Source organism: Acomys minous, assembly GCF_964271855.1.
Source record: "Acomys minous genome assembly, chromosome: 13".
In the NCBI taxonomy this organism is placed as follows: domain Eukaryota; kingdom Metazoa; phylum Chordata; class Mammalia; order Rodentia; family Muridae; genus Acomys; species Acomys minous.
Window position 1 is genome coordinate 15,453,648 of NC_140495.1, and position 27,951 is coordinate 15,481,598.

The 27,951-nt window shown below is 56.3% G+C and overlaps 1 protein-coding gene across 2 annotated transcripts; it reads left to right on the plus strand.

The window, feature by feature from the left end:
* Window positions 1–27,948, plus strand: SEMA3F (semaphorin 3F). 2 transcript variants are annotated; one of them, XM_084752646.1, is made up of 19 exons: window positions 1–524; window positions 4,286–4,431; window positions 16,990–17,150; window positions 17,258–17,320; window positions 17,423–17,542; window positions 18,279–18,371; window positions 19,970–20,063; window positions 21,259–21,378; window positions 21,533–21,672; window positions 21,765–21,879; window positions 22,016–22,085; window positions 22,231–22,375; window positions 24,252–24,474; window positions 25,298–25,386; window positions 25,523–25,564; window positions 25,753–25,910; window positions 26,091–26,158; window positions 26,421–26,554; window positions 27,425–27,948. In XM_084752646.1, the coding sequence occupies exons 2-19, from the start codon at window positions 4,320–4,322 to the stop codon at window positions 27,833–27,835; spliced, it is 2,358 nt and encodes a 785-aa protein (XP_084608772.1). In that variant the 5' UTR covers window positions 1–524; window positions 4,286–4,319; the 3' UTR covers window positions 27,836–27,948. The 2 variants fall into 2 exon arrangements, with proteins under 2 accessions (XP_084608772.1, XP_084608773.1); XM_084752647.1 differs by lacking the exon at window positions 18,279–18,371 and having other exon boundaries at window positions 2–524.
* The last annotated feature ends 3 nt before the right edge of the window (window positions 27,949–27,951 follow it).

The window sequence follows — 27,951 nt, forward strand, 5'->3', positions numbered from 1 at the left end:
GTCCCGCCAGCGGCCTCGAGACCCGAGCAGCTAGGGAACAAACCGCAGCGGTCCAGGGAGCCCCGACCGCAGCGTAGAGCCAGGGCGCGCCTCGAGGACCGGTGCAGCCCCGCGCGGTCTCCGGGCCCTAGTCAGGCAGCCAGGCGAGCGAAGCGCCATCCGGCCGAGCCCAGCGCAACGCTCCCGTAGCCTAGCGCGCGCCGCCGCCCGCGCCCCGCACCGGGGAATGCGCCCTCGGCGCGCAGGCCAGGGGGCGCCCGCAGCCCGCCCCGGGGGAGGCGGCCCCGAGCGCCCCTGAGCCCTTCCATGGCCCGGGCTGGGGCCCGGGGCCTCGGCTGCTGACGTGCACGAAGCCAGTGGAACCAGTGAAGCCCCGGCCGCGGTGCGGAGCCCGGCTCAGGCTCAGAGGCAAGAGGGCGCGGACAGGGCCGTGGCCCCCAGAGCGGACCGGCCCGACGCGAACCTCTCCGTTGCTGCGGCGGCTACTGCTGCCCGGGCGCCCAGGCCCCGTCGCCGTGGACGAGGTGAGTACAGAGGGAACGCGACCCCCCCGACCCCACTGGGACCCGCGGTACTGCAACTCTTTAGAAGTGCGCGAGGTCTGGCGAACCGTAACACACTGCCCGCGGGCACCAGGGGACAGGACTGAGATGTGCTTCATACCTGTCCCGGCAGCCGAGTCCCCTCAGCTCCCGGGGCAGGGTAAAGATGTGTGACTGAGTGATGTGACCTGCGGGGTCGCCGGTGTGTGAAGAATTAACTTTTTCCACCCCTGCAATGTCTGGGGTGGGTATCCTCGGCCTCGCGGAGTGGGAGTTAGGATCCTTCTGGTTTTAGCCCTCGACTGACGCCTGCAGCAGCACTCTTTCCCAATGGGTGCGTATGCACTGCCTCAGTTTCCCTAGTTTGAAGACCAGGACAGTTTCCAGGGAAGGTCTACATTGGAAGCCCCCACGTGGAGGGTCGCCCGGATCAGGAGGGCAAGAGGCTTTTCTTCCAGCCATTTGGCGACCCCCTGGCTGTATCTTTGGTCCTGCTTGGCTGGCTTCAGGGGTGTGTAGGTGAGGTGTTTGTTAAGTTGGAAGAGCCTGCAGCCAAGCCCCAGTTTGAACTACGTGCCCTAGTGGTGAAGTGGGCGAGCGCAGGGTACCTAGAGCAGGTGGGGCAAGGAGAGTGTTAGCTGAAGAGTCTGTGCAACTAAGGCTGGGGGTGCATTTTGCCACCAGTCCATTAAGAGCTGGGAAGAAGGCAAACTGAAGACTCTCTCTGTCCACCGTGCAGCTGGGCCAGGTGGAGGGACCCCTGTAACCCCTAATTCACTCTGTTTCTCCAGCATCCGCCACCCTACTTACAGATATGGGAAAACTGTGTCCAGGGGTGGGATGGAGCTACGGGGGGGGGCGGGGGTGTGTGCCTAGACCCCTGCGGACTGTCTTGTCTGGGCCAAGCAAGGATGCAGGAATATCTATCCTCACTGTTCCCCCTTAGTTCCAAAGGAGCCAGGCCCGGAAGTAGGAAGGTGGGGGGTTGGAGAGGCCAGAAGGCCAGCCTCAGCCCCCGCTACTCCTCTGCATACCTTGGCGGGTGGGAATGGAGCCTGGCCCAGGTGACCTTGACTGGGAAACCCTGGCGACAAACAGGGGGTTTCGTTCCAAGCAGGTCTGCTTCCTGGTCCATGAGGTGTTGGGGGAGGGGGAAGCTGAGGATCCAGGAAGGAGTCTGGGGGTGGGGGCCGGCTGGCGGTTAGCTGAGGAGCTTGGTTGGGGGGGGGGTGCTGTTAGTAATTTCCTCCGTGTTCCCCCACAGCCCTGTTCTTGCCCTTGCGTGCCTTTAATCGAGGCAGTTCTCAGCTAGAGGAGCCCTCCTCCCTTTGCTAAGACAGGCTCCCCCGACACACACACACACACACACACGTATACATACATACGCTCACACACATTGTGAGCTTGGGAGGTCTGGATCAGGCTGGACAATTTGACCACCTGGCCCCCTGTCCCGCCCCCAGGTGCCTCTGGACCCCTTCCTCCGTCCGCCTCTTCCCTGCACCCCTTGCCAGCCCCAGCTCCTCGTTTCTTTGTTCAGGCGTCTCTCCTCCGTCCCTCCCTCTCTCCTCCTCCCGCCTGCTGCCTCCCTCCCTTGTTCCCTCCTGCCAGCTTTCTTCTTCTCCTTCTTTTGGGTTTTTCTCCTGGTGGGCTCCCAGGTGGCGGTGGCTGTTCCTTCCCTGTCCACCTACTTGAGCCTTTCCTGACTTGGGGGCTTTGAGCGGGCTGGGTCAGAATGGAAGGTATTGGGGCTAGCTGAAGGGAAAGGACTGTATCCGCCCCCTCCCCCTCCCCCTCCGTCCTTCTTTTCCTCTTCATCCTTTTCTTTTCTTCTGTCCCCCACCCCAACCCCTAGGCTCCCAAAGAGGGACCCTGGATTTGGTCTTGAGGCCCCAGTAGATTCCATCACACCCCCCCCCCAATTTACTCCTTCAAGAGCCAGAAAATTGTGGGAGGACCCTGTAGGAGCCTCATGGAAAGGTCTCCTACTTTCCTGGACACCTTGAGTGAGTCCAACACTAGCTTTGGTGACCCTGACCTTGTCACTGTGAAAATGGATACTGGAAAAATGGGGTCATGGGGGGGGCTGTTGATAGGCACCCCCTGATCAAAGCTCTCAGGAACTCTGGCTTGCATCTTGCCCTCCTAGCTTCCTTGAGCCGCACCCCACTCGCAGGTCAAGTTCTTGAGCAAACTCGTGCTCTGAGAAGGCGTGCGTGGGCATGCAGGTGTGGATATGTCTATACGCAGGACTGTTCGTGGGGGCCTCCCAGGGGGCCCTTAGGGTGATGGAGGCTGCCTAGCCGCTTTGCCCTCCTGCCTCCCTGCCAGAGCCTGCCTTGAATTCTGTCAGCGCTAGCTTTGTGCCCCCAGCAGATGGGGGAGGGGCTGGGTCTGATTCTCCCCTCCCCCAAGTCAGCCAGCTTCCCCAGGAGAGCGTGTCTGGGATGGGGAGATGTTGGAGGAACGCGAGGTGCGCCAGGCACTCTGAGAGCACCGCTGGAGGAGTCAGCCGAAGCTGCACTTCCTGTCTGAGGAACCACCAAGTGGTTTTCCTTGGCAGGAGAGAGGCAGGGCTGGGGGCTGTGTCTGAGGAGGGCGCTGGAGTCTAGGAGTCCGTAGTGGAGCCCAGGCCTTGTCTCAGCCCTGCACAGTCCTGGGTCGGGGAGTTTATGACTCACGTGCTAACCGGTGTCCTGGAAATGGTATTGCTTCCCATGGGAAAAGGGGGGTAGGCAGGGCAGATCTGGGGGGTGAGGCTGTTATTCTTAATGCCCCCACCCCCAGTGCTTCTGGATGAGGGGGTGGGAGTTGGCGCAGATTTCTATCGGGAGGGAGCAATATGTTTCAACAACTGGTGCTGGGCTGCGTTTAGCCAACAGCCAGCCTGCCTGGGGAGACAATATTTGAAAAACAAAGTATTAAAATTTGGACTTGTTAAGGATGTGGGTGACTTTAAAGGGAGCAATGCAGCTGGCATACACCCTGTCACAGGTCCACTGGCCATTCTCGTATCCTTTCCAGCTCCTGAGATGGTACTTCTTCATGGAGGAAGTCCTTCTGCCTGTCTAACCTGGGTGCTTCCTGCTTTTTAGTAAATTTGAGTATTATGATGATGATGATGATGATGATGTCACCCCTCCTGTTTTGGGCCATCTGTGTGTATCCTTGTTCCCCATCCCCCCATAATTCCCTTCCACTCCAATGAGGTTCAGACTTTCCTGCACCGAGAGAAGAGCATTGGCTCAAGTTGACCTAAAGACTGGAGAGAGGGGCCAGTCTGTAGGTTGTGGGCACAGTGTGGAAACCTGCCGTTTACCGCAGAGGGTTTCCATTACGTACTGTGTGTGTTCCAGCGTGGAACTGAGGGGCCAGTCAGGGTCGGGCTCGCATCTCCAGCTCTCCCCACCAGTTCTCATACTCCACGTGGCCCCGCTACAGCATAGACTTCAGGCTTGTTGGTCACACTTTCCCCAGACAAAGGTAGGCACGAGAAAGTGTGAGATCTGGCCTGAGCTGAAGCTTGTGAACATGCGGACTCATACGCTCTTTGTTCAGGAAGGGAAACTGAGGTCGGACTAAAGAAGGTGGGCAGGGTGCTGCCTTCTTGTAATCCTAGCACACAGGAGGTGAAGGCAGGAGGATTGTTGTAAATTCAAGGTCAGAGGTTTCTGTAGTGAGGAAACCCCGTTACAAAACCAAAACCAAATGGCTCACATGTTCTAATCTTGTTCTCCGACCAGGTGTCTGCTTCCTGGGCCCTAGGCCCCTCCCACAATGCTTGTCCCTGGTCTCATCCTCTGGGCTTTCCTGCTGACCGGGGCCTGGCCAGCTACCCACATCCAGGACCAGCTTCCAGCCACACCTAGAGTCCGACTGTCATTCAAAGGTGAGAGGCTTCTTGGCTCCCCCCTCACGCCATCCTTTCTTACAGTGTTGGTTTTACTGCAGAGGAAAGCGGAGCAGTCAGGGCACAAAACAACTGTATAGTCACTTGGGCTCTCCTAGGCAAGCAGGAAGAGAGAGGGGAAGCAGGGCTTGCTGGGAAAGTCTGGGACCCAGAGGACTCAGGCATTTGCTAATGTCCTGCCCATCTGTGCCCCAGGCAGCTCCTAGGATTGAGGGTCAGACAATGAGGTAGGCTCAGCCAACTGGAGGGGTAGGGACAGTTCTGCTGGATGTGTGGGTGTCCGGGCAAGTGTTCCTGTAAGCTCCAGGCAGTGGGTCTTCAGGGGTCCCCAAGGGAAGGGCACTGTATTGTGCGTGGAGGATTGTGGGGGAATAGAGCACTCGACGGGCTTAGGGAGGGCATCTACTGTCCTGAGCAGCACTAGCACTGAGCCTAGTGGCTTTGGGAGGCCACTAGAAGATCTTAATAGAGATCAGAGTGTTCTGTCACCTTTGCACCTAGCCCACCTGGCAGGTGAATACGCAATGAGAATCCAGGACATATGGCTTGTTAGACACTTCCTCAAGAGACGTGTGTGTGTGTGTGTGTGTGTGTGTGTGTGTGTGTGTGTGTTGCGCATTATAGGCCTGGAGTGAAAAACAATGGCCATGCAAGCGTTGAGAACCTAGAGTTACCGCTGAGTTCTTTTCTGTCTTGGCCATCCTCTGGCCAGAGACAACACTGGCCAGCCTCCTGCCCTGGGTGGGGCCAGTTCAACCCAGGCTGGCCAGATTTCCTAGCAGCCCTATTGGGTGAGAGGCTGGGCTGACCCTTCGTTCTTCCTTAGGCTTGGCTGAAACCTAGCCCCTGTGCCCTCACCGTGGCCCCCTGGCAGGGCCCCTGGCCTCATCCCGCCCGATACCTTGATTGGAGGAGTGGAGAACGAGCTGGTTAACTTTCCCTGTCCTGACGGGCAGACAAGAGTTAGTCAGTTCTAGTTCCCAAAGGACCCCCTTTCCCAGGCCTGGGAAGGTGAGAGTTATTCTGCTGAATACTTCCACCTTTCCCTGATGGAGTTCCTCAGAGCAGATTCATAAATCTTGCAGGGGCCCGGTCCCCCTCTCACCTCCCAGCCTAGGGCCATGGGAGTCTCTCCTTCCCCAACAATAATATCACTTTGGGTATTATTTTTATTAACATTCATACCAGAAAGCATACATAGGTGGTCTTAAGCGTGCTGCTTTTAAACCTTGTCGAACCTCTAGTGGCAAAGAAAGCAAATGCTTTATTCCTGTTTTCCAGAGAGAGAAACTGAGTCTCAGGCAAGGGCGGGGCCAAGGTCAGGCAGGAGGCAGAGACAAGGCCAGAAATAGAAGCCTGGTGTCCCGGGCTTGCTGGCGCCCACATCAAGTTGGGTCGATTCCTTCTCAATTAGCTCTGAAGCCGACACCCACAGTGACTAAAAGCCCAGCTTCCTGGCAGCCAGCCTACGGTGTTGTTCGCTCGCTGTGGTCATGCTGGCCTGTGGTAGGGCTGGAGGATACTTGGGGCCACACCATCCTATCCTGGGAGTTAGTACCTTTGCCCAGGCAGGTTCATCAGCCAGAGAGACCTCCCATTCTCACCCGACCTTAAGTCATAGTATTGTGCTTAGATGTGACCTCAGTTTAGCTGTCACTTGAGCACCTACTGTGCGCTGCGCTTCGCTGAGTCCTGGCAACTCTGCGATAAACGAGATGAAGTGCACGTAGGCAGAGTAACGGCCCTAGTGCGGATCGCAGGCCCTGTGGGATCTGTCCCCTGCAAGGTGTTCAGGTCCACAAGGAGTGGCTCTCAGTGAGGAGAAATGTGTGCGGGATGAGAGTGGGGATTGCTTCAGGGACCGGGGTCTCACAGCCAGCTTAGGGCTGGAAAGGAGTGGGGATCTTTCCTTCCAGAGTACACAAGGGGTTCATAGAAGGTTGCTCACAGAAGCACTGCTGGTCACATGGGCTCCATGACAGAAGGTGCCACTTCCTGCTGGGTTTAGCTAGGCTCTCCTAGGCAGAGGTGCTGGTGTAAGGGGCCACACTGCCCAGGGAAGATAAAAGAACAAAGGCAGGAATTGGACCAGCTTCCAGCTTGCAGCCCACCCATCCGCCCAGGCACCCCAGATCTAGAGCCAGGAGGGCATGAGTGCAAAGGGGCCCCTGAGTTCACTCAGACGGAGAGGTCTCTGTGGCTCACGTCCTGGCCTTCCACTAGCAGCACAGAGAATGTCAGGCACGGACAAGGAGCCAAGTAGGACCAACTTGCAGGGGCACCAGATGCGTCTTGTCTTCCTGCTTCTGGATTCCTGCTTGGGGATCCTAGGCAGTAGGCTCTTCCCCTGGCTCCCGATGGGGCCTGGAGTCCCCTTTGCCCAGAATCGCGAGCCAAGTTTGGGTGGAAAAGCTTTTCCTTCCCCTACCCTTAGGCCACCCCAAGTCCTGGACAGAACCTCCCTCCTAGCAGCAGGGAGGTGCCAGGCCCTGCCAGGTCCTTTGTTCAGTGTAGAGAATGTTTACTTTTCCCCAGGAAGCCACCCCCCACCCTCAACATGCCACTGCTGTCTGGACCGCCTTTGGCCAGGATTTGGGGCTGAGTAGTGTTTGGTGGGAGAGAGGGATCTTGTGGTGATGGACCGCAGCTGGGCTATTAGGGAAACTGGGGTGCAGGCATAGGGAGAGGGGGAGCAAATGGTCCCTGTGTGAAGGGAGATCAGGAAAGAAGCAAATAACAGAAACAGAAGTGTGGACGCCTTTGCTGAGGTGAGAGCCCGGCAGGGCCCCCTAGAACCTCTGTGGATCTGGGCTGGCTCTGACCCCAGGTGCACCTGGCTCCTCAGCAGGGGGAAGAGTGCCCTGCTGGTGACGGGTAGAGGGGCTGATCACAGCCTACTCACATCATTTGCACGTGGCACCAGAGGACTAGGTTGCTGTATCTCGTTGGGAATGACAGGACACAGCAAGAGTTGCAAGTCATTTACTTCACCTGGGGTGGGGACTGTGGGCTGAGGTGTAAGGGCTTGAAGCAAGACTTGACAGACAGAACCCAGGTTCAATTGGGGAATAAGGGTGGTCTGGAGGGCTGTAGGATCTAGGGGTTCCCTGAGTCCCCAAACTCTATGAGGAGCTTCTATTGCAGAGGAATAAGGAGGAGGAAGCGCTCCAAGAGCTGAGGCCAGTGGTGGCTGCGGGGCGTCAGGGAGCTAGGCAGGGGTCAGGTGGCTTTGACAGCTACCACAGGGTTTGGAGCTCTTAAACTAGGGAGGGGTGGCCAGTCCAGGATGAGTCCAGATGACAGTTGGCTTTGGAGGAAATGGAGGCTGGGCTCCCTGTGATACCACGAGGCAAATTTGAAGCAGTCAGGCCGGGAGCCTTGGCCTTTAACCCAGACCCTTCCCAAGCTTTGGATGGGACGCACTGGCTGGGCCTTGCGAAGCCTAGGCCTCGGCTCAGGCTCTGGCATGTCGCCCACCCCGCCCTGCTGGCTCTGGCTTCCCTTGGCACAGAGTGGGGAGCTGGTGCATGCTGGAGGAGTAAATCATGGTCCCTGGCAGCCCTCACGGCTTCGTAATCGTAAAGAATTTAAAGAGAAACTGCCAAGATAGAAATCTCACCCGGGGGCTCTACAGGCATCTTTTACCCTGTGGCTTGAGGGGCAGCGAACCCCAAAGAAGGTTCTTGGCTGCCTAACCTGTGTGTGTGTGTGTGTGTGTGTGTGTGTGTGTGTGTGTGTGTGTGTGTGCGCGCGCACCTCCCACCCCTTCCTTTCTCCAGAGGTGGCTCAGAAGGCTTCAAGGCCCTGATTTCCTGGCGCCTGACTAGAAGGTCCCAGTGCCTCCATGGTCAAACCCCTATCATACCGCTGGTGGCTGTGTGAATTCCGTGAAACAGCTTAGGCTCCCTGAGCCCTGTTCTCCCCTTTGTAAGCTGGAATCGATGACAGTCCTGAAAACAGCATCAACCGTAGGCCTGGCAGGCTTTGGATTTTGAGATCCTCCTGCATCAGCTCCTGGGGTGGCTGGGATTATGGGCCTGTGCTGCCAGGTGCATCCTGAGGGCTGCCTTGCTTGCGTCATGGTTATCAATAGACCCTGAACAGCGAGCGAGCTTGCCTCCGTTCCCACTGCCTTCTGGAAAACGGGGCCACGAATAGTTCTGACTTCATTGTGGTGTTGAGAAGGATTAATTATGTGGTTACTGTCACTGTCCCCAGCAGAGAAGGAAATCTCAGTGACCAGGATGGTGGCTGGACAGGCGAGGGTTGATGGGGTGTGCGCCAAGGTGTCCTCCTCACCTTTCCAGAATTCTGACCTTTGGTTAGGGAGATGGCGCATGGAAAGGACCTGCTGGCCTAGAGGGTCAAGAGGGAAGGGATTCCTACCATGGGCGGGGAGAAGGCACGCAGGCCACACGGATGAGATGAGACCGCGTTTCAAAATGGAAAGAAGTGGAAAGAGCAGGGGGCGGAGGCAGGGTTCGTGCCACCCAGCACCCTTGGCCTTTAGCTCTGTTCCCTTGTGGCAGAGTCCTAAATATAGGTGGTGGGAAACCTTCCCTGGTAGAGACACACCTCTGGGAAGTAAGCCTCCTGAAGCACCGGCCCCCGACGAGATAGGCTCCCAGGGCCTGGCCCCAGCACCTGGGCATCTGCAGCAGCCACTCCCCGCCCTCCTGCGTGCTGCTCCGGCTTTTGCAGCTTGTCTTAGGGTGGCCAGCCCCAGGCTGCTCGCTGGGTAGAGGAGGTTTGTTGGCCTGGCCCAGCGCTATCCTGGGAATCTGAGCCGGGCCTCAAGGGAGCCCTTGGAGAAGCAGAGAGGATTCCTGCTGCATTTTTCTTAGAAATAGCAAGAGGGCCTTTGCCAGAGACTTGGATGCCAGAAGGCTACAGCCTGAATCTGAAGCCCAGCTCACGTGGGTGCCTGAGCTTGGCAGGCCTGTAGCTCCCACCCAGGCTGCTCAAGCCCCAGAGAGAGAGAGTGGAGGCATTCTGGGCTCCAGACCCTGACTTGTGGTCCTGCCATAGCAAAGAACGGAGCAATGGCTAGCCAGTGGCTACTGGTCTGGGATCCGGAGGGCCCGTCTTGGGGTGTCCTCAACTAGGCCCACTGTGAGGTACTCACCGATCTGCTTGCCAGCACGGCGTCTGGGGCTGGCTCTACAGAGCAGGGACAAAGACAGCATCAGGCCTCTCCAGGGACCAGGAAAGCTGGGAGTCTGGAGACCTAGGTCCAGCAGCTCCTTTCTTCTTTCCTTCCCCCAACCCTCTGCCTTGCCCATAGCCTAAATGCCACCTGTGTGGCTTCCTACAGACCCAGGCTTTCCTCCGTAGCTAAACAAGAGCCTCATTTCTTCCCACTATGGACAGTCCTAGGGATCCTGTACAACAGGCAGCTAGAATTTGGGGGATTTGGGGGATTCTGTGACTAGGTGGGTGGCACTCTAGGGGGCTGCAACAGAGCAGCTGTGATTTTTAACCCTTTCCTGACCCAGCTTTACTGCAACTTCCAAGGCTGATCCTCCCTGCCCCCCCCACACCAGCATCTTTGTCTTCTGTTCTCAGCGTCCCTAGAATGTGAAGGGGGCGGGGCTAAGACTGGAGCATCGCGGAAGGGTGGTGGGAAGGGGGCTGCAAGAACCACGGGGATCTGAGGAGGACAGCAGAGATGATGGCTGGGCGGAGGGCAGGGGGAGGGCCCTGACACCCAGGCCTGTCGTCCCATCCTGGCCTGTCTGTCCGGGTGATTTATAGCAGTAAATGAGCCATGGAGAGTTTGTTGTCTTTTGCAGTCATGGGGGAGGAGGAGGAGGTGGCGGTGGTGGTGGAGGAGGAGGAGGAAGGGGTGAGGGGTTTCCGGGCCAGGTCTGGAATGTGGGAGGAGGGGGTGAGTCCCTGGGGCCCTTGGAAGTGGAGACCTCTGACGAGCAGTTGACTTTCTACCTGAGAAATGGATCAGCGGTCCCCAGCCTCTTCCCTTACTCCTGTAACATTTCTTTGAGGCACGCTCTTGAAAACTGTGATTGCCTGGCCTTTCTGGTCACCTTCCCCCACCCGCTGCCCAAGGACATTTCTGAAGTATGCTGCGTCCTCAGTCTGAGTCGGGACCCTGGCTTCTGCCAATGTGTGTTCATAGGGCACCTGTGCGCGGTAAGGGTCCTTGTAGGACCCCCTGGCCTTCTATCCAACAGCCCGGCCTAGAGCCATCAGATGTCATGGGGCCATGGGATAGGCAGAGGTGAGGGGGGGGGTGCATCCAGGCTGGAGAGCCCTCGTTTGCTGGGACAGAGGGTCGGAAGTGACAGGAGATCTTTAGCACAAGGTGTGGACCTTCTGGTTCTGGGCTTGTGTGAGCTTGGGTATCACGACCTCATTGCTTCTTCCCTCTGGCTCTTCCCGGCTTCAGGAAGAGCTGGCTCCCAGTCCCTTGTCTGCCCTCTCCTGGGCGGAGCAGGTGGGCAGTGGGGCAGAACGGCCGTGGGAATAGCAGGCCTGAGCCTACTGGCCCCTGCCCCCGGGGGGCCCCCCACCCCCAAAATGGGAAGGGAGATTGAAGGAGCCTTAGTCCATCTGGGTGGCTCCTACTCTCGCTTGGTGTTTACTGAACAGCTGGGATGTTTACAGTAGCCCTTAAGAAGTGGCCCCCTTGTTCTAGAGGATTTTCCATCTGGAGGGTCCCACTGGGGCCTCTTCCTACCTTTCTACCTCCCTGCTCCTCTGGGATAGAAGTATAAAGGGTATTTGGACCTAGAAAACTAATGCTCACCCCCTCCCCTCCCCTGGAGTAGGTTTCCTGGAAGTGGCAGCTGTAGGTGGTGAAATACGGTAACTGGGTTCCCAGTTCAGACATTTAAATTAAATTCAATCAGAGTGGTTATTGAATATAAACACACGGAGTCATTTACATGTTAATTATGTTGAACGGACTATGAGGCCATAATTAGTTGCTAATTGGGTGAGAGCGGCTGTAATTGGTTTTGTTGGCACGGACCTGGCTCACCTGCCTGGTGGTGGGGGGGGGCAGTGCCTGAGAATCCTGGGAAGGCTCCTGGCTCTTAGTCTCAGTGCCTGGTCAGGAAGGAGATGGGGAGAGATGGCCAAGGGACCAGCAGATCCCATGCCCAGCCCTAAGTGCCCACAGGAAGGCCCATGGTGGCAACAGCAGGTACCACTGTTGTTAATGGGCCTGGAGTTGACCTGGCCCATGGCTGAGGTCTTGGCTTTGGGTATCAGTGGATAAAGTATGCCAAGCTAGGGGGTAGAACATACTAAGGCTCCTGGGAGCCCTGCCCCCAGCTCAGCCTGACTAGGGCTCCCAGGGTTACAGAGTTGTGGCCAGGGGCTGAGGCCTTCCGGCTGGCCGCTCATTAAAAGAGGATTAGGCTGGGAGCCAGGGGGCCCAGGCCAGCCCCTGGGCCTTGCTCTGGGGCCCCTCATAGCTTTGGAGGAATGAAAGATGCTAAGAGCGACCCTTCCCTAGGGCCCATGGGAGGTTGGATGGGGATTGCCTGGACTCTGCCACTCATGTCACTATTAATATATATATTATATATATAAAATATAATATCAATATAAAATTGTTATATAATATAACCATTCATGCACACGCACACGTCTCCTTGTCCACCTCAGTTTCTGTCCTCAGGTCAGGAGGGCTGTCTTCCTGGTGGTTGATGCATTAACAAAGATCTGGACTGGCAGCCCCTCCACACTCAATCCCCTGTCTCTTCAGAAGCTCAGGGATTAGGGCTGCCACTAGCCCACAGGAGGTCAGAGGTCAGAGCTAGGCTACGGGGGACCTGTCTATCACTCCCTCCTCCCTAGCCCTTTTGGGGGAGGTCAAGCTGTCTGTCAGAGCCTCCTGCTTTGTGGAGCTGTAACCAAGGGGGCGGGACACCCACCTCTGCTCCAAGATGCTTCTTTTTGCCGTAGCCTGGCCTCACTGGTAGCAGGTCTGGTGTCCTAGAGACAGGCACCAGGGGGTGGGGCCCGCCCACTCAGGGTCTCTGGTGAGGGCTGTGGACACGCCTACTGACTGCTTTAAAGAAATGCATCAACCATTGCTTCCCAGAGATGGGGAGTCAAGACCCCCCCAGGATCAAGCCCCTAAGGCAGTGAGATTGTTCCTGGCCCTGGACGTTGGCCAGGCCATCCTGGGCCAGGACAGAGTGTCTAACAGCCACGGGAGAGGTCTGGAAGCTGGAAACTGCTGCGGAAATGAGGTGTCTGATGCCAGAAAAGGCTCTTCCTTCCCATGACGGGAAAAATCCTTCCCGGATGCCACCCCACCCAACCTGTGCCCAGCTTGGGTGAGAGCAGGGGTGTGGAGCTCTTCCCAGGAAGCAGCACCCAGACTCCCACCCTCCCCTAACACGCTCAAACTTAATCAAGCTTGAGCCCCGCTGTCACATACTGAGCAGAGGTCAACACTGGTCTAAAGATATGACCAGGCTGGGTCTGAATTGGCTCCACAGGCATTGATGCCACCTCAGGCCCCTGGAAACTTTTAGCCCAAGTCCCTTTAAGGCAGTGGTTCTCAACCTTCCGAATGCTTCTGTGACCCTTTAGTACAACTCCTCATATTGTGGTGTCCCCAACCATAAAATTATTTTTGTTAGCTGGCCATGGTGGCACACGCCTGTAACCCCAGCACCCTGGCAGGCAGAAGCAGGTGGGTCTCTGTGTGGTCGAGGCCAGCCTGGTTTATTTTATTTTATTTTTAAAGATTTATTTGTTCATTACATATACAGTGTTCTGCTTGCATGTACACCTGCACATCAGAAGAGGGCATTGGGTCACATCATAGATGGTTGTGAGCCACCATGTGGTTGCTGGGAATTGAACTCAGGACCTCTGGAAGAGCAGCCCGTGCTCTTAACCTCTGAGCCATCTCTCCAGCCCCACCAGCCTGGTTTATAAAGCGAGTCTAGGACAGCCAGGGCTACACAGAGAAACCCTGTCTCAGGGGGGAGGGGATGGGGAAGAAACCAATATATATATATATATTTTGTTTCTATTTCATAGCTGTAATTTTACTATGTTTGTGAATTGTAAAGTAAGCATCTGATATGCAGATGGTCTTAGGAATCCCCTGTGCAGAGATCATTCAGCCCCCAAAGGGATCACAACCCACAAACTGCGAACAACAGCTTTAAGAGTACCGGACCCAGGCCGGGCGTGGTGGCGCACGCCTTTAATCCCAGCACTCGGGAGGCTGTGAGTTCGAGGCCAGCCTGGTCTACAAAGTGAGTCCAGGACAGCCCAGGCTAACACAGAGAGACCCTGTTTCGAAACCCCCCCCCCCCCAAAAAAAGGACTGGACCCAGTAGGATCTGCTAAAACTGTGGGTGTCAGTTAGGGCGTTATAATCTTCCTGTCTGCAGCTAGGGACATGGGACAGTCGTGGGCTCCTTATTTGCGTCGTCTTGGGACGTCTAGCATGAGTGGCATCAGCCGTGAGCTAGCAAGGCTAGACACTAACACACGATTCTCTCTAGGTCTTGAAGAACTACCCAGCTCTGCCATCTGCTTGTGTCAGCTGGCTCTGCTTCTGTGGACGGGGGGGTTTGGGGGAGGAAACATGCTGGTGATGTGGAGGTTGGGCTGAGTCAACAGGAAGCCCCTTCCGTCCCCGTGACCCTCTCTGCCCGTCTCCCCAGCACTAAGAAACGGGGTATCAGGGATGTGAGTGGATGTCCTTCAGGTGCTGGCGACATCTGGAAGGAAGCCTGCTTCCTCAGGAAAGGATCTGGGAGCACCAGCCTGTTCGCCGGTCTCCCTCAAGATAGATGCTCCTGAAGGATGTGTTGGGGAGGCCAGAGGAGCTCTCAGGAGGAACAGGGCCACCTTGAATATCAGATTCAGGAGGCCCGTGAAATGCTCTGGACTGGGATACGAGGCTCAGAGAGCCAGGGGCTCTTCAACAGGGGTGGGGTGGGGGTGGGGTTAACACGGCCCGTAGTGGAAATGGAGCCATAGCCAAGTGTTCCTGACCTTGCATCCCACATCTCCTCCTCCTGGGGGCTCACCACCTCCTCACCATTTCCACAGCGACTAAAGCATCATGTCCTGTGACATCAGAGTGTCCTCTAATACCAGAGCCATTGACGCCATATCCCGAAGCCACTGAGAGGAATCCCTAGGGTTCTGAATCACGTGCCTTGATGATGGAGGCCGAGTCACCTTCCGGCTCTCCATCTCCTGGCGGGCAGTCTCTTTCACCAGGACTGGCTTCCATGGGTTCCCCAGCCTTCACCCATCAATCTTCATGCAGTCTGCCTGTCACTTCCCTTCCCTGCACCCCAGGGTCCTCACCTTTGAACAGGGTGTAAGCTCAAAGCTCCAAGGAGAGCACCTGACTGAGAGGCACCCTCTACCTAGGAACAGAGATACAGGGCCAGTGTGTGTTGGATCAAGGAGAGTCTCCTGTCCCCTTTCTAGAACTTTCTTTCCTTGTCTGCGCAATGATGTCACTCTTGTCTTTCTCGCAGGCAGCTGGGGCCCTGGGAGCAGATTGCCGGTTTGGACTTGGATCTTGGGTCCTAGCAGTCATGGCACAACAGGGGGCGGGGGTCTCAGTTTTGGGGCCAAGAGTGAGGAGGGATGTGTAAGCACAAGACTTTGGGATTATGGCTGCTTGTGTGTCTGGGGGCTTGCTCTCCGAATCTCCCCCTGCTGGTCTAGGTGCTGCTACATTAGAAGGTGTCCACTTGACCTTCTGCCCTCCTCTCTTCCATTGTCCCTGAAGTCGTCCCCCACCCCCCCATGTAGCAGGATGAATAAGGGCACAACCAAGGCCATGCCCCCAGCCAGGGTATAAATAACCCCTTGGCAGGCTATCCCAGCCTTGGGGGGGCTCCACTGGCAGCCCCACTTCCTCTCTGGCCACTTCCCAGCCCTGGGGGTGGGGGAGTGTTTACTTTCCTGTTGTCACTATGACTGGGTGGCCAGGCAGGAGACTCCGAGTGACCCAACAACAGGTGCAGGACAGGTGCCCAGGCTGCCCTGCCCAGGACTTCAGAGGCGCCGCCGGACAGGCGGGTGAGGCCATAGCCAGGCAGGGATCGGCCCTTTGATCTTTCGGCGTCCCTGCGTCCCTGTGTTCCAGTGGCTGGCCAAGGTCATCACCTGTATTCCCTTGTTGCTACATAATCCAGTCTGAGTAGGGCAAGGCTTCTCTTTACACTGCAGCCCCAAGCAGTAAGGTCCTGAACCAGACGCGGCCTTGACTGTCAGTTCTGCTGCCACAGCCTACCCCACCTCTTCCCTTCATGTGCCCATTCTAGCCTGATGCTCTCAAACAAAGTCTCTACACATCCTGGGGTCTCTACACACCAGTTGGAATCAGAGCCAGGCCAATCAGGGACAGCCACCTGCTGGTACCATCTTCAGGATGTGTTCAGAGCTTCAGAACTCAGCTGCTCCCTCCAGGTGTCTACTCTCCCCCTCCCCCCGCTGTGAAGTTGGGGTACCAGCTGTGGGATCAGGGTGTATATATAATCCAGTAGACTCATCTGTTGCAGAACACATTGGCATACCTGCTACATGTGTGTGCATGTATGTGTCCCTCTGACGCTGCCACCGAAGCCCCCTGTGTTGGTGAATATCCACAACACTCAATCACAATTTTTTTTTTCCTCCTGTGCTAAAAATAGCTGGGGGTGGGCAGGAGACAGGCTTGTCAAGTGGACCCTTTGGCTGCCCCCAAAGACAGGTTCATAAGTTTCCAGGAGTCCTGTGTGTGTGTCCCTGGTCAGCCGTTGGCTGGGCTACCTGTTGTTCATCCCGGGAGAGACCTCCTTAGTGTCCTGGGGATGGGAGCTGAGGCTGCTGCAAATAGGCAAAGAAAAAACAGAAGGCGCAGTTGTGCCTTGTCCCAGGAGCCCACCATGGGATGGGAGGAGCCTCCTTTCCCATCCTGACCCCTCCCGGCTACTTCAGAGTAGGCTGCCCACCACTGTCAGCAGCCTTCTGGGATCTGCTGGACCTGAGTTTGGTAGGGTCTTATGGCTCCTTCAGGGCTTTTTGGTGTCTAGCTGGTCTTTTCAGGTCAGGCGAGGACCCTGCAGTATACCAGCTGTTGTTCCCTGCCTGGTGGTCAGCTAGGGTGAGGCCAGGGTACTCAGGCTCTGTGCCAGCGGGTCTACGGCATGTCCTACCCCACCACCACTTCCCACCTGCTCATTAACCCTTTCAGTCGGGCCCCTACGGGAAGTCGGCCCCACCCTGAGTGGAGGCATCTGCCCCCACCTGAACAGACTCTTTGATGCCATCACACACCCTGGCTTGCATCCACGGCCCTTTCATTGGGATTAGCTTGGGCTGCCTATGAATCAAGGGTTTAGCTTTGGGTGTGGCCTTTCTCTGGCCTGCCTGAATGTCCTACTTTTCTCCTCCATGGCTGTCAGCAACTGGAGACGGAGCTAAGTAGGCCCTGGAGAGGAAAGGGAAGTTTAGGACAGCTGTGGCCTCAGTGTCTCTCTGTCAGAGTGTGTGCCTCTTGAAGGGTCTGACCAGTGTCCTGTCTTTCACCCACAGAACTTAAGGCCACAGGTACCGCCCACTTCTTCAACTTCCTGCTCAACACTACAGACTACAGAATCCTGCTCAAGGATGAGGACCATGACCGCATGTATGTGGGCAGCAAGGACTACGTGCTTTCCCTGGACCTGCACGACATCAACCGAGAGCCCCTCATTGTAAGGGCTGGCCTGGAAGTGGGGCAAAGCAGGGTGGTGAAGGGCATGGAGCCCAGGGTCAGGGGCCTGGCCGGCAGGCTGCACCCTCTAACCTCCATCTTTGGCAGATCCATTGGGCAGCCTCCCCACAGCGTATTGAGGAGTGCATCCTGTCAGGCAAGGATGGCAACGTGAGTGTCACGGGGTCCACAGAGGGTGAGGCGGTGACGACAGAGAGGGAAAGCAGCTGGGCAGGTGTCTGGGCATCTACACAGCCTTCTGTCTGACCACAGGGGGAGTGTGGGAACTTCGTCAGGCTCATACAGCCCTGGAACCGGACACACCTGTATGTGTGCGGGACCGGTGCCTACAACCCCATGTGCACCTATGTGAACCGTGGCCGCCGTGCACAGGTAAGCACCTTCCTGGCTCTGTTGCGGTTCCCTCTGGTGGCTGCGTTCCAGGGAGGATGCGCTCAAGCCCCATCCTTACCACTTCCAAGCCCTGCGACTTTGGGTGAGTAAGTTCTTCAGCTCTCTGAGCCTCCGTTTCCTCACCTGGAAATGGGGCTCATGGTTCCCTTCTAACAGGTGTGAGGAAGAGGCAAGAGCTAGTGCTCTCCAGCTCACTGTGCCTGGCGCATATTAAGCTCTCTTGGCTGTCTGTGGAGCTGCCAAGTCAGAGCGCGTCTGGCGGGGTCTTCGGTATTCCAGAAGGCTGGAAGCCTGGGTCAGCTTCCACCCTGTGGCCTGGGCAAGAGCTGCCTTCCTCCTCCTGGTCCAGGGGTTGAGGGAAGTTGCCCTTTACCCAGCTCTGCTCCACCCTGCCTGCTTCTGCCCTCTTCCATTTCCATGTGGGCATGTATGTGGATTGGTGTGACCTCGGAGGGCATCAGCGAGAGTGACTGGACATAAGGGACACATGCGTGTGTAGGCGTGTGCCAAGCCTGTGTGTATGTGTGTATCTGTGTGTGTGTGTGTGTGTGTGTGTGTGTGTGTGTGTGTGTGTGTGTGTGTACACATGCATATACGTTCTCTGGGGCCCATGCGTGTTCCTGGCCTGTGTGGTATGAGAGGCTGGCAGCCCGAGCCCGCTCCCCCCAGCCCCTGCCACCCCCAGTTCTAACCTCTCTATTCCTCGTCTTCCCAGGCCCCGCCATGGACCCAGATGCAGGTGGTCAGAGGCCGAGGCAGCAGGGCCACAGACGGTGCCGCCCGCCCGCCGCCCACAGCCCCACGCCAGGTGGGCCTCATCCTTCGAGTCTTTTCCGAGCTAAATGACCTCTGAGCTCAATTTAGCCTGGGCCTGGCCCCAAGGCCAGCCTCCCCCAGTCTCTCCCTGTTCCCTCATGCCCCCACGCCATTCCCACCCCTTCCCCTGCAGTGCCCTCAGGTTCTGAAAGCAGTTCCAGCTGGACTCTTGTCAGCCTCAGTGGGACCCCTGCAGGCAAGAAATCCTGAAGCCACCAGGTGGGGAAGACAGGAGTCGTGGGGACAGTCGTGCCTCAGCCCTGAGAATATGTGTGGAGACACACACACATGAGCCCTTGCCAACATATACCTGGGCACATCTTATTATCCACAGTGGGTCTGGCCCATGGCTCCTACGTGTCTGTTCCCATGGCTCCCGTGGGTCATGTATGTAGATAACAGGTGTCCTGCACACTCACATGGGTGCTCTCCTTTGAAGTAGTCAAGACTGGGGCGGGGGCGGGGCTGGGTAAGGCAAGCTGGGGCTGGGCAGGGGCGGGCAGGGGGGCAGGGGCTGCCGGTGAGTGACAGCATGTGAATATGTGTGAGAGAATATGTGTTTGTGCCTGAGTGTGTGTGTGTGTGTGTGTGTGTGTGTGTGTGTGTGTGTGTGTGGGCGCGCGCGCGCGCGCACGCGTCTGATGGGAGGTGCTGAAAATCTAAAGCTGTCTAAATTCCGTGCGTGTGCATTTAGGGTGAGCAGTGGGTTTTGTGTGCTGGTTGTGTTGTCTGCCAATCGGTGTGCAGCCCCTGTGTGTACAGGAACTTATGTGAGTAGAGTGTAACTGAGCACAGACCTGTATGCACCTCCCCGTCACCATCCTGCCACCTGCTGCCACTTCCTCTGTGCACGTCCCCTCTTCCCTCTCCCCTGCGTTTCCCACCAGGCCTGTGACCCCGTCCGTGCTGGTCCCAGAGGCTTCACAGGCCTTCCTCCTAGCATCTTCCGGGGGTGATCTGGGTGGTGTGGGGGATGATGGTGGCTAGCTTTGTGAATTTCACATGGTGTCAGCTGGGCCCCCCAACTTGGCTCTCTGGGGAAGATGTGGAGAGGCAGAAAACCCATGTGCTCCATCCTGAGGCCTAGAGGTAGAGCGAAAAGCCTGGAGACATAACATTTGGAGCTCCCTGGTTGGACCTGATGTTAGAACAGGACCCCAGGCCCTTGAACTATGCCCCCTGCCCTACCTAAGTCTGCAGCCCCTCTGTGGCCCAAGATAAGCAGCTATAGCTCAGACTATCAGGCCTCTGTGGCCCAAGGGGAACTCGCTGGCATCTTCCTGAGCTAGTTGGCATGGAAGGACTTGAGCCCCTATGAGCCCACCCTGTGGTCCCCAAGACCTGGACCTCTGAGATTTGGTTCTTAAGTCTTGCCTGAGGCATAAAACCAGAGAGTAACTCCCTTGAAAATAGCATGGGATTGCCCCTGGACACCTGGCTGGCTGCAATTCAAATCCAAGGGCCCTGGGGGAGGAGTGTAGGGGGTGGACTCAGGGCGGACCCTGGGGCTCGTTCTCACCCTCGGGACCTTATGAACCTTCTTGTCTGTGGGACTGGCCGGGATGTGCTGAGCCCCTTTCTACCCTGCAGGATTACATCTTCTACCTGGAGCCCGAGAGACTGGAGTCAGGGAAGGGCAAGTGTCCATACGACCCCAAGCTGGACACAGCCTCGGCCCTTATCAGTGAGTGTCTCCACTCCGCCCTGGTCCTATGGCTTCAGTGTGTAGCCTTTGCCACTAGAGTAAGGGGAGTGCCAATACTGTGGGTCAAAGACCATGACCCTGTCCCATCAGCCCCTAACGGGGGCATAACCCAGAGCCGGTTGGGGTATAGTACAGACCCTGGTATGTGCTGAGAAGGAAGGACGAGGTGATAAAACCCCCACCTAACGCGTTTGGATGGGACACTAAGGGGATAGTTCTTTCCCTGAGACACCGGGCGTGGTCTTTGTAAAGCCTAGACCCCTCAGAGCCATAGGTTGCCTAGAAGAAAAGATGAGCTGGGTTTGTACTGGGAGCGGTGTGGGAGGTCCCATAGCCCCTTCCTATGGAGAAGCTCCCCAACCAGCTGAGGAGGACGTGTTTCTAGACTAGGCAGGTGCCTGGGAGAGTTGCGGGCCCTTCTGGAGGAAGTGTCCCTATTTGAGGTTCAAGAGCAGCTGCCGCGCCTGCCCGTGGGTCGGGGAACTTGCTCCTGGTCTGGCACTCTGCCTGCTTTTTGACTGTTCATCGCCAGGTGTCTCACAGGGCAGCTGCCAGGTGCTGTGCCACCTGCAAGCCTGCTTAGGCCCCTGGGGTTGTGGGGGTGTGGGGTGCAGGTGTTTTCTCCTCGGTGGATGAGAAGGTGCTAGCCTGATAAGAGTCTAGACCAAGGGATGCAACTGGGGGAAGGTCGGGCTTACCCTGGAGAGTCGCAGAGGGAAGACATGAGGGGCTGGAGCCAGCTCAGCAGTTATGTTCTCGGGATTTCTGTGCTCCAGTTGTCAAACACAGCTATTATTGAAAATTAAATTATAAAGGCTCACAACCAAATAAATTGTATTAGGCCAGAAGTACTGGCAACAAATATAATAAATGCTCAAAACTTATTACTTCCTAATTGCTTTACTACATGCCTACATCGTAATCTGTGCTTTTGAGGCTGTTTAGGTCTGTTGTGAGTGTCGGATAGAAATCCTGTAAGATGACGTTGTGTGAAGTCAGGTTAGCGGTTTGAGATAAGCTGGGATTGAAGGGGCACAGGGACCGGTCACAGTGCCACTGACTGTACCCCTCCCAGATCCAGTGGTGAGCACTTACCGAGAGATGATTGTGCCCCTGGGGGGGTTCCCTAAAGTCTGAGCAGTCCCCTGAACTGACCCCACCGACACTCCTACAGATGAGGAGCTCTACGCCGGCGTGTACATCGACTTTATGGGCACTGATGCGGCCATCTTCCGCACGCTGGGGAAGCAGACGGCCATGCGCACAGATCAGTACAACTCCCGATGGCTCAATGGTGAGCTCCACCCGCAAGCCCCTAGTGGGAGGTGGGGCGGGGGTGGGGGGTGTGAGCCTGTGACTAGTTTGGCAGGGCTGGGTTTTTTTTTCCCCCCCTCTGGGACTCTGTTAGGGGTTTGTGCGGCTGACCCCTGCCCACCATCTACCCACAGACCCTTCATTTATACACGCTGAGCTCATCCCTGACAGCGCCGAGCGCAACGACGATAAACTCTATTTCTTCTTCCGCGAGCGCTCTGCAGAGGCTCCACAGAACCCCGCTGTATACGCCCGCATCGGGCGCATCTGCCTTGTAAGTGCCGCTCCCTCCCCACACCTGCCTGCTCCCGCCTGGCCTAGGGACCAGTGAGCTCCTCTAACCCGGCTCCCTGGCCCCACCCCCAGAATGATGATGGTGGCCACTGCTGCCTGGTCAACAAGTGGAGCACCTTCCTGAAGGCGCGGCTTGTCTGCTCCGTGCCAGGAGACGATGGGATTGAGACTCACTTTGATGAACTCCGTGAGTGCTCAGCAGGCAGGCAGGAGGGATGGGGGCTGGATCAATCTTCAGGGTGCCCCCACCTGTGGGCAGGAGTGGGTGGGTCCACGGGCCACCTCCTAAGGCAACGTCCCTGGTACCTTCTGTTTTTTTCCAGAGGATGTGTTTGTCCAGCAGACCCAGGATGTGAGGAACCCAGTCATTTATGCTGTTTTTACCTCCTCAGGGTGAGGCTGGGGTCATGGCAAGCAGTGGCAAGAGTGGGAGAGTGGAAGACCCCGGCCTGGCTTTGAGCTGTGGAGTAGACGTGGGTTGGGGAGGGCTATGGGTCCAGGGTCTGTCCCAGCCATAGCAGAACCTGCTTGCACACAGCTCCGTGTTCCGAGGCTCTGCTGTGTGTGTCTACTCCATGGCTGATATCCGCATGGTCTTCAATGGGCCTTTTGCTCACAAGGAGGGCCCCAACTACCAGTGGATGCCCTTCTCAGGAAAGATGCCCTATCCTCGGCCTGGCACCGTAAGCACCCACTCTGTTCCTTTTCATCCTCCTCCTCTTCTTCCTCTTCTCCTTCTCTTTCTTTTTGTTTGTTTGTTTGTTTGTTGTTTTTGAGCCAGGATTTCTCTGTGTAGCCCTGGCTGTCCTAGACTCACTTTGTAGACCAGGCTGGCCTTGAACTCACAGAGATCCGCCTGCCTCTGCCTCCCAAGTGCCCAGCTCTCTCTCTCTTTTTTTTTTTTTTTTTTTCCTTTCTTGAGACAAGGTCTCACTGCATCCCTGGCTGTCCTGGAACTCATTATGTAGATCAGACTGGGCACAAACTCACAGGTGTCTGCCTGCCTCTGCCTCTTAAGTGCTAGGATTAAAGGTGTGTCTTCCGGTTTGTTTGGTTTTTTTTTTTTCTTTCTTTCTTTCTTTTTTTTTCTTTTTTATTTTTCTTTTCTGGTATGTTCAAGAGTGTTTGGCCTGCATGTAAAGACACATGCATGCCTTGCTCCTGCAGAGGCCAGAATAGGCCAAAATTACAGATGGTTGTGAGCCTCTATGTAGGCTGCTGGGAATTCTCCCCAGACTTCTGGAAGACCAGCGAATGCTCTTATTGCTGAGCCATCTTTCTAGCCCCTCCCCTTTGTTTTGGCTTGGTTTTTCGAGACAGGGCTTCTGTCTTTAGCCTTGTCTGTCCTGGACTCAATTTGTAGACCAGGCTGTTCTCAAACTCAGAGATCCACCTGTCTCTGCCTCCCTGAGTGCTGGGATTACAGGCATGTGCCACTGTGCCCAGCCTTTTTGGTTTTGTTTTTTGGGTTTTTTTTTGTTTGTTTGTTTGGTTTGGTTTTGGTTTTGGGGGTTTTTTTGGGGGGGGGTTAGCTTCTTTGTTTTTAAGAGACCTACTCAGACCCTCTACAGACATGGGCTTCACTATAATGAACCTCCCAACCAACAGGAGCAGTGAAGCACAACACCCTTAGGAAACTACTTACAGCCACGCATGTTGTCAAACTCCTTTATTTCCAGCACTCAGGAGGCAGAGGCAGGTGGATCTCTAAAGTTCAAGCTAGTTTGGCCTAGTGATTCTAGGACAGCCATGGCGAGGGGGGGGGGGGAAAGAGAATGAATATATCAGGTTGTAAAGAAAGCAGGCTCCCAGGATCCTGAGACAGACGAGGGGCCAGGAATGCGGGCTGCTTCGTGGAGGGTATTCCAGGCAGCTTTTGCGGAGGTGAAGGTTAGCAGGAAGGACCTTTGAGGCAAAAGGTTGAAGTTGGGGTTCGGCTGGCTAACAACAGGAAAAGGTGATGAGGAGTGGGCAGGGCCAAGCCGTGCTTACTCTCTGCAGCAGCATTGGGTGCTGGCGCACTTCATCTGGGTACGGCCTGGCCCTGCCCGCCCACAGGAGACTGAGTGTGCAAGCCCAGACATGGTCTGACCTAATGCAGTGGCAGATGTGACTCTGGGGGGTCAGTACTGGCATGAGGAAGTTGGCCTCTGAAGGAGTCTGGGAGGGCTTCTTTCCAGAATGAAGTTGGAGTTGGAAGGATTGCCGAGCTGAGCCCAAGGCAGAAGGCGTAGCATCGAGCATGCCTGGTGTGTGTCAGGGTAGTGAGGCCGTCAGCCCAGCTGCACAGGAAGGAGCAGTGAAACTAGAGGGGCAGCCAGGGAGGAAGGAGACAGTTGGGCGGGGATGAGAACATGGGAAGGGAGTGGTCGGCTCAGCCGAATGCTGCCGCAAAGTCATGAGGCATGACAGCAGATAGACCTGGTGGAGGGCAGAAAGCAGGAAAGGGTTTGAAGAGAGACGGGGTGGATGTTGTGGGGACAGGATGGAAGCTTCTGAGCTAATGGGTCCACGTGCCCCACTGGGCAGCCTGGACTGATACACCTTGCCTGCCTGCAGTGCCCTGGCGGAACCTTCACACCATCGATGAAGTCCACTAAAGACTACCCTGACGAAGTCATCAACTTCATGCGCAGCCATCCACTCATGTACCAGGCCGTGTACCCGCTGCAGCGGCGACCCCTGGTGGTCCGTACAGGTGCTCCCTACCGCCTCACCACTGTCGCTGTGGACCAGGTGGATGCAGCTGATGGGCGCTATGAGGTGCTTTTCCTGGGCACAGGTACCCACTGCTGCTCTCAGACCCTCCCACACTGGGCCCACTGGATGGGAGGAACTGATCCTGGGGGGCCAGATCTACCCGACTAGGGGTTGCTACAGACTCCTCTATGGGAACCATCTCTCCTTGGCTAGAATACCCAAGACTAGGAATGGGAAAACCCCATCTCTATTCTCATTTTGAGGGAGGCCAGGAAAGTAGGGACACCAGGCACCTTGGTGCCCTGGTATAGTTTAAAAAGAAAGTAGGATAAAGGGATCTAATTGCATGCATATGCCTACACACACACACACACACACACACACACACATACACACACACACACACACACACACACACACACACACATACACACACACACACACACACACACACACACACACACACACACCCCAGTCACAATTGTAAGAGTGCCCAACTCATGTGCATGCCTGTATATATATATATACACACACACACACACACACACACACACACACACACACACAAACACACACACCAGTCACAATTATAAGAGCACCCAACTCATGTGCATGCCTGTATACACACACACACACACACACACACACACACACACACACACGTCACAACTGCAACAGCACCCAACTCAGTTGCCCACTTTCTGTACTCAGCAGGGCCCAAAATGAGAGTCTGGGTGCAGGGGCAGACACTAGCTAGTCCCCCCTCACCTCTCCCCTTGAGCCCCAGCATGGAAGCCCTGCTCCACTGCCCCAGAGGAGATGGGGCTTTGGTGGGGAAGGGGCTGAGGCTTTGCCCCTTCCCCAGCATCCCCAGCCCCACTGAGGTCCTGCCCGGCCCGTTCCAGACCGCGGGACAGTGCAGAAGGTCATCGTGCTGCCCAAGGATGACCAGGAGGTGGAAGAGCTCATGTTAGAGGAGGTGGAGGTCTTCAAGGCAAGTGAAGTCCCACACCTGAGTCCTGTCTCCTCCACCTGGGGCCTCTCAGGTCCCGTTCTCAGACTGCAGACCCAAGCCCGGGCTGGGAGGGGTCCTCAGGGTCCCCAGCTGACCACCCCTGCTTTCCTTCTAGGAACCGGCACCTGTCAAGACTATGACCATCTCTTCCAAGAGGGTGAGTCTTTGGCAGTGTGGGCTGGGAGTGATGTTGGAACCTGTGTCCCACTGGGGGGTCATGCCCTTGGCATAGGGACTAGGAAACTGAAACTTGAAACAAGGACGAGAAGGAATCCAGCCTGACTGGCCTACTGACGGGGCTGTCTGTGAGAAGAGAACTGACACGCCCTTGCTCCTGCCCCCCAGCAACAACTGTATGTAGCCTCAGCCGTGGGTGTCACGCACCTGAGCCTGCACCGCTGCCAGGCGTACGGAGCTGCCTGTGCCGACTGCTGCCTTGCCCGGGATCCCTACTGTGCCTGGGACGGCCAGGCCTGCTCCCGCTACACAGCGTCCTCCAAGAGGTACAGACTGCCAGGCCTTGGGATTTTAGAGGTAGATAATGCCGGGGTGGGGGTGGGGTGGAGCTATGGCTAAGACGTAACTGCCCCTGGGCACGGGACCCTGTTCTAGAGTCTTGGGGGTGCAGGAAACCTGGGAGCAAGCCTCCCAGAAGCATTCCTTCAGGACTTACCCTCATCCAGGCGGAGTCGACGGCAAGATGTCCGCCACGGGAACCCCATCAGGCAGTGCCGTGGGTTCAATTCCAATGGTGAGTCAGCATGCTGCGCCTCCTGCGGGATCTCCTGACCAGCCAGCCTATGCCCACATACACCCCCACAGAATACAGACTTGCAGGTGGCCACTGGGTGGCAGGATCGCCCTTAGGTCTGGGGTTAAGACGTCCTGTGTCATAGATGCCTGGTGATGCTCCCTCTTTCTGTGTGTGGGTGCCCCCTTGATTCCTGCCTCTCCCTACTGAACAAATACCTAGGAGCAATGCTGCTTCCACTCAGGGCCTTCTTGATCCACAGCAAACAAGAACGCCATCGAGTCTGTGCAGTACGGAGTGGCCGGCAGCGCGGCTTTCCTCGAGTGCCAGCCTCGCTCACCTCAGGCCACTGTTAAGTGGTTGTTCCAGAGAGATCCCAGTGACCGACGCCGCGAGGTGAGTTCCTGCGTTTCCCCCCAAGGGGGTCAAATGCTGCACTATGGATATGGGAATTCTTTTACAGTAGTGAGCCCATGTGAGAGAAATGTAGTATGGCCAGCCTAGGGCAGCCTCCTCTGTGTGAAATCCCTTTTAAGATCGTCCTTACCCCGAAATCATTTGAGTGAAAAGAGTTACGTAGAAACTCGGGCATAGGCTTCCATATATGGAAACCATTCATAGGCGGGCTTCCCTTCATAAGGGTTCCATATGTGAGCTAGGTGTAGCAGGGCACGCCTTTAATCCCAGCACTCAGGAGGCTGAGGCAGGTGGATCTCTGAGTTCGAGGCCGGCCTGGTCTACAGAGCGAGTTCTAGGACAGCCAGGTCTACAAAGAAATTCTGTTTCAAAAAACAAAACAAAACCGTAACTGTACTTTGTCGGGGTATACCTCCTTGTATGGGACATCATGTGGGTGAACTCCGGTATACGGAAGTTCTGTGGGGATTTCCTGGAAGTGCCTTACAGGTGTTTCCCTCTTACATGGAAATGCTATGTGGGCGTGAAAACCGGGTCTTCTCATTAAATGAAAATTCTGTGTGTACTCCAAATTTTTCTCATTCATTGTTCAGACCCCTCCCCCTCCCCGCCCCACCCCCGCCAGAGCCATCATTCCTCACGCAAGTGGGAAATTTGTGTAAATGCCTTGTTCAGAATCCTTTCATGTGCAAACAGTACGTGGACCTTTTTTTTTTTTTTTTGGTATATGGAAATGTACCTCGTGGGTGTCTCTGCTTGGAATGGCCACCAAGGTGGCCTCATCTGGAAGCTGGCTAGGGCCTTGTAATGGTAACCCAGCCCCCTGAGCCCCACCCCCTGCCCCTGCAGATTCGCGCAGAGGACCGCTTCCTGCGCACAGAGCAGGGGCTGTTGCTTCGTGCCCTGCAGCTTGGTGACCGCGGCCTCTACTCCTGCACGGCCACTGAGAACAACTTCAAGCACATCGTCACTCGGGTGCAGCTGCTTGTACTGGGCCGGGACGCCGTTCATGCTGCCCTCTTCCCCCCACTGGCTGTGAGCGTCCCTCCACCTCCTGGCACAGGACCCCCAACACCTCCTTACCAGGAGCTGGCCCAGCTCCTAGCCCAGCCGGAAGTGGGCCTCATCCATCAGTACTGCCAGGGTTACTGGCGCCATGTGCCCCCCAGCCCCAGGGAGGCTCCAGGAGCATTCAGGCCTCCTGAACCCCAGGACCAGAAAAAACCCCGGAACCGTCGCCACCACGCTCCGGACACTTGAGGCTTAGCTGCTGGAGGCCTACACAGGACCAGCCTAGCCCCTCATCCCTTTTAATATAAAAGATATATATATATATATATAAAAATATCTATATTCTATACATACCCTACCCCTGC

Bases quoted from the DNA above. Each gene is read 5' to 3' on its own strand.
- SEMA3F (XM_084752646.1), top strand. From the start codon at position 4,320: ATGCTTGTCCCTGGTCTCATCCTCTGGGCTTTCCTGCTGACCGGGGCC. The intron at 25,387-25,522 runs GCAAGTGAAGTC...CTTTCCTTCTAG, and splicing joins AGGAGGTGGAGGTCTTCAAG to GAACCGGCACCTGTCAAGAC. The intron at 26,555-27,424 runs GTGAGTTCCTGC...CTGCCCCTGCAG, and splicing joins CCAGTGACCGACGCCGCGAG to ATTCGCGCAGAGGACCGCTT.